The 6,070-nt window shown below is 44.8% G+C and overlaps 1 protein-coding gene across 1 annotated transcript; it reads right to left on the reverse strand.

Annotated features, from left to right (window-relative positions):
- Positions 1-2,028: 2,028 nt before the first annotated feature.
- CMA1 (chymase 1) lies at positions 2,029-4,914 on the reverse strand. Its single transcript, XM_066277943.1, is given in 7 exon segments — positions 2,029-2,171; positions 2,557-2,753; positions 2,755-2,806; positions 3,033-3,166; positions 3,927-4,005; positions 4,090-4,161; positions 4,824-4,914. Coding segments are annotated over 7 exon segments (768 nt in total).
- Between the last annotated feature and the right edge of the window lie 1,156 nt (positions 4,915-6,070).

Genomic DNA, 6,070 nt, shown 5'->3' on the forward strand with positions numbered 1-6,070 from the left:
ATGTGCCCGACCGGGATCCACCTGGCATGCCCACCAGGGGGCGATGCTCTACCCCTCCAGGGCATCGCTCTGTTGTGACCAGAGCCACTCTAGTGCCTGGGGCAGAGGCCAAGGAGCCATCCCCAGCACCCGGGCCATCTTTGCTCCAATGGAGCCTCGGCTGCGGGAGGGGAAGAGAGAGACAGAGAGGAAAGAGAGGGGAGGGGTGGAGAAGCAGATGGGCACTTCTCCTGTGTGCCCTGGCCGGGAATTGAACCTGGGACTTCTGCACACCAGGACGATGCTCTACCACTGAGCCAACTGGCCAGGGCCCCAAAATTCAAATAATTTAACAACTGGTTCTCTGCCCTAATGACCATTTTAAGTATAAAAAAAAGATATACCCAAGGGTAGCTTATTATTTCATGCATTTAATACTTAAATAAGAACAATAAAAGAAGTACACAAAACTAGATTGTGTTATAAGAAGGAGTTTTAAAATATTAATAAAATATATTAAATAATGCCTGACAAAAAACAATAAAACTGTTATTTAAGACATTTCCATATTGCTTTCTTTTTATTTATTCAGTTTTAGAGTGAGGAAAGAGAGAGAGAGAAAGGGGAGGAGTAGGAAGCATCAACTCCCATATATGCCTTGACCAGGCAAATCCAGGGTTTCAAACAGGCGACCTTAGCATTCCAGGTTGATGCTTTATCCACTGAACCACCACAAGTCAGGCCCACATTGCTTCTTGATCAGCATCCTCACTTGCAATTTTTTCCCTTTTTTCTGAGCATCATCTGCTGTGTGATTTATCTTTTTTTTTTTTTTTTCAGAGACAGAGAGAGAGTTAAAGAGAGGGATAGATAGGGACAGACAGACAGGAATGGAGATGAGAAGCATCAATCATCAGTTTTTTGTTGTGACACCTTAGTTGTTCATTGATTGCTTTCTAATATGTGTCTTGACCATGGGCCTTCAGCAGACCAAGTAACCCCTTGCTCAAGCCAGCAACCTTGGTTCCAAGCTGGTGAGCTTTGCTCAAACCAGGTGAGCCCATGCTCAAGCTGGTGACCTCAGGGTCTCGAACCTGAGTCCTCTTCATCCCAGTCCGATGCTCTGTCCACTGTGCCACCACCTGGTCAGGCTGTATAATTTATCTTTAACAACCTTTTCACTGTAGGAGTAGGATCCCATTTCTTTAGAATGTAAATTTGTGACTTCCATACTGTATGGCTGCCCAGGCACTCACCTTAGAGAGAACCCTGATTACAAGTGCCATTTTAACCAGTTTGCCAAACTCAACAAAAAATTAGGTATCAGTTCTGCTGAACCGGGGCCAACTGGCTGAATCCCACCACTGGTACCAACTGCATTTACTATATTGTGTATCTAAATCAGTGGTTCTCAACTGAGGGTGATTCCTACACCACCTACCCCTGGAGGACATTTAGCAATGCCTGTAGACATTTTTAGTTGTTGCAACTTGGCTGTGGAGGGATTGCTACTGGCATCAAGTGGGGTGAGGTTGGAGGTGCTGTAAATACTGTACATTTTGTTTGCAATTCAAAATGTTATTAGTGATTCTGAATATTGCTAAAGATAAATTTTGGTATATGGTTGATAATTAAGGCAAGGAAGGATCTGGTAATTTCTTGTTTAAGTTGAAAATATGGATCCTGTCTCTCAGAGAATCCCTTTCTCTTCTTCCTTTCCCTATTTTTCTTCGTTATATTTTTCAGTCTCTTTGTCTCTCTCACACACTCCCATACACGCACCTCTCTCAAAGCGTACAGCCTTACTGGGCTCGGCATCAGGCTGCTATATGCAAGGAGGAGAGAACAGTAGAGGGAGAAGACACTCATGGGTGGAAGTTGAGTCTTTATTGAGGTTTGTTGAGAGTTTTGTGACGTAGAGGAACTTCTTGAGAGTTAGAAGTGTGGCAGTACTGTAGCAGGGACCAGAGGCAATTCTGGAGTATGTGGCACAAAGAACCGGCTCAAATCTGGTTCATATTTCCTCTTGGGCTGGCTGAGGCTCCAGGGTTAATTCTCCTTCAGAATCTCATTGATCCAGGGTCAGTAATGGGAGATCTGGGTGAAGACAGCAGGGGGCTTTGCATTCTTCTGTCCACAGGAGAAAATGCCCTGAGCTACCCCAGCACATGGAAGAGGGCTCCCTTAGTCTCCTGATTGGGGGGGGAGAGAAAGAGAGAGACAGAGAGACACAGAGAGAGAGAGAAAGTGGAAGATGAGTCATTCACTCTTGCCCTTGGGTTCTAGGGTTGGACCCAGAAACTTTGGATCCTTATGGGGTTATACATCTTGATCTGATGCCCCCTCTTCTTTTCCTTCTTGTTACCCCATGTGTCCTGTTTAGCAGACTGAAGGGGATGGATAGAGACTGCTTAGGACCATGGGAGAATGAATCCACAGAGGGACAATTCCAGTTTCCTCTGTCCTTTGATCTCAAACCCTGTCATTGGCTGACAATCTGCTGACTCCATCTCATTCCAGGAGGTGTCTGGACCCTGAATAGTGATTTGTGAAGAAGAACCCTAGTCAAAGGATTACCATAAATATAGATTTTGTCTTTTGGGATGCCTCCACACAGCTGGAGATTGTGGTAAAAAGTTTTGAATTGTCTGCAGGCCTGGGGATCCATGAGCCTCAGCTTTACCTCTTGCAGAGTATTGGAGCCTGATTTGTCCACTTCTGTTATTCCTCAGCCAGCCACCCAGCCCACTCTCCCAGGTGGGATGACATTGAACTGGAAGAGGGAGTGTCCCTGCAGCAAGGGTCACATTGACTTTCTCATTCAATTGTAAGGGGCATAAGATGTGATTACTGCTAGGAATGTACTGGGATCCAGCTGGAACCAATCAGGGAGGTACATACACTATACTTCAAATATGAGCTCTGTTCAGAAGGGTGAATTTGAGGGTGGTGAAATCCAGAGGCAGGCTGGAAAAACTTCAGGGCAATGGGGATGTGAATGAAAAGCCTATGAGATCTGGAAGTAAAGTAGGGGAAGAAAGATGTTGTCATTTTTAGTAACATGATGTCTTGATGAACAAGAGTGTAATCAAATTTTGGATGAGGAAATTGTTTTGTGACTTCAAGCTTCTGCCATGCATCTTCTTTCTTTTTTATATTCTAGGCACCAAGGGTGACCATTATATACCTGTTGCAAGGGAGGAGGAAGGTCAAGGAGAAGCAGTGGCAGTCTGGATCTTCTCCTGAGATATCCCTATCTGAAATAAGAAGTCTCTGTAGGTCACAGGACTCTACTTCCTTCCCTTTTCTTGGACCTCTATGGCATTTGAAAAGCTCAGGTTTTACTCAAGGAAGGTTTTTCCCAGGGAAGAAAGATAATTTTTAAGACACTTGGGAATTGCTGGAGACTGAGTAGGACATGGAGAACCCAGGGTTAACACTTTCTAATTCAGGAGCCTTCTATGGGAGCCAGCCCTCTGGAGCAAGAGATAATCAGAAAGAAGGAGGAAATGGTGGGGTCTCAGGTCTTAGGTGGAGTCTCAGAGATCCTGCCTCCCGTGGAAAGGATGGATTCAGGTCCCTGAGAACTAAGGCTCACTGTTCTTGGAAAGAGCACAAAAGAAGTGGCCTGTAGAACTGGGTGAGGCCCTGAGAAGCAAGTGGAACATCTTATGTGTTGTGATCGGGGAGAAGGGGAACTACTTTTAGAGGAGGGATGCTTGGATGTGGTCTCTTGTTCATTTGTAGGGGAGCTGAGTGCACAGTGACTGGAGGATCATGCTACCCATTCAATCATGAGAACAATTTCCTTTGCCCAACTCTTGCTTCTTCTTAAGTGACCCAGGCCCAGGTACCCCTCCTCAGGCCCCACTTGTGGGTGTGTCCCTGGTTGCTACCCTGGAATATTTATCTCCTGTTTGGAAATAAACAGGACCTTGTTGTTTTACCTTCCTGCACAGTGAGCAGCCATCAGTACAAAGGTCTGTCTTATCAAGAAACCACCATAATACATCACTTTCTTTTGGGAGAGACAATTTCCCCTCATATAGGGCTCCCTGAATTAGGAAGTGCTAACCCTGTCCCCTGGGTCCTCCATGGCTTGCTCTGTCCCCAGCAATTCCTGAGAGTGGCCCATATAGGGGCGGGAATGAGACTTGTACTCTGTGCCCCTGATGATCTGCCCTGGAACAGAGAACCACAAGGCCTGAACACAGGCACTGGTACTTTGTGCAGAGAATGCACTGGCTGGGTTAAAGTTGAGAGAGGTTCTTTTTTAATCCATCCTCACTCTGTGTTCTGCTTATCTTACCTCTCAGGTGTCTCTGGTATCTGATTTTCCTAGGCAAAGCCTTCTACTAAATTCTGGTCACTTCCTCCAGGCACAATAGCCAACCAGTCTCAGGTGACATTCAGGCATTTTCACCTTAGATTTCTCCCATTCCCATTCTGCCACTGCCTCAACCCTCTGTCACCATGCAGGACAAACTCTCCAACTTACTGTCCTGACCTTCTTCACAGCTCATGCTGTGTCACAAAAGGGCCTAATTAAAAGATGATGTGTAGCTCAGAAGGTGAAGAGAACACAGGACTTTATGTGCATGATCACTATGTTAGAGAAGATACTCCTTTTTCTCCCAAGTGCTCTGGGTTTTTCCCAATCAATGCTAATTCCTTGTTCCTGTGAACTACCATAGGCTGCCGACAATGGGTGGGTGCACCCCAAGTGGAAACTTCACTGTGGACTCTCGAAGAAAGATCCTGCTCTTCTCTTGTTTAAGTCATCTATATTCAGACAAAACTTTGTTTTTTTAAGAGCTGATCCTAAATCTTTCAGAGGGAAAGACATCAAGACTCATTGGCTTCAGATCTGGAGCATTGGAGAAGGAATAGCAAGGGGAGAGGAAGATGACCTGTCTTCTCAGAGAGGCTGCCCATGGCAGGTGATGGTTCTGTTTTTCAGTCTCGGGGTTTATAACTCTCAGAAAGAGAGGAAAGGCCAGGGTTGGTAACCACAGAATCTGGGTGGTCATGTTTTATTTTTCTTATTCTAAGCTGGCTGTCTTTTTGATCAGAAGTCTCCTCAGAGTTGCCCTTTGCTTCACTGGAGGTGAAGCTGAGGTCTGAACTTTAAAGTCCTGGCTTCCAGGATGAGCTCTCTACTATGGTGTCTTATTTGGAGTGGGGGTTGGTGAGGAATCATGTCTTTCCCAGTTAAGGCACTTTGTTAGAGGCCCATCAGAAACATGGGTGGGGAAGATTTGCTACACTGAGCATTCAGAAGCATATGCATTTTTATGGCTATAGCCCTTAGTAGGAAATGCATTTTGCAAAAAAGACTCAATGTCATACACATGCTATGTGTTAGTACAGGAGCACAAACATGCACACATATAAATAAGTCAAAAGTTTTGGGAAATAATATTTACCCTTATCATGTACAGTGCTGTCTGTTAGATTCCATTCCATTCTATTCTGTTCCTTTCCATTCTGTTCCAGTCCGTGTTAAAGTGTGAGCTGCACCCACTGAAAGGATTATTGCCTGTAATTTGAAAAACATTGATCTAGCTCTCTCTCTTTCTCTAAATTGAATGTCCATTGGCAGAAGAGAGAGATTCAAGGAGAGTAGGCGAGGAAAGGGAACATATCCTGTTTTAGGATTTTGCATAAATTATCACAAGAGCAAATGGGATTGGAATTAACATTTTTTTGAGAGTTTATGCATATCATTTATTAACTATTTTCCTCACAATCCTGTGAAGTAGGTATTATTATTTCAATTTTATGTATCTTCTAGCTAGGCTTATGGTTCAGAATTACTTTTTGGATTCCAAATTAAGAGTCTTTTTGCTTTACAACCTAAGGAAAATACAGAAGTGGATGGGGATGTAAATGTAGAAGGATACTTGCTTCTTGGGGGGTGGGGTTTCCTACTCTCACATTAAGAATCAAGCTTGCCTGACCAGGAGGTGGCACTGTGGATAGAGCGTCGAACTGGGATGCAGAGGACCCAGGTTTGAAACCTCGAGGTCACCGGCTTGCACGTGGGCTCATCTGGTTTGAGCAGGGCTCACCAGCTTGAGCCCAAGGTTGC

This window comes from Saccopteryx bilineata, chromosome 4 (assembly GCF_036850765.1).
Source record: "Saccopteryx bilineata isolate mSacBil1 chromosome 4, mSacBil1_pri_phased_curated, whole genome shotgun sequence".
Taxonomy (NCBI): domain Eukaryota; kingdom Metazoa; phylum Chordata; class Mammalia; order Chiroptera; family Emballonuridae; genus Saccopteryx; species Saccopteryx bilineata.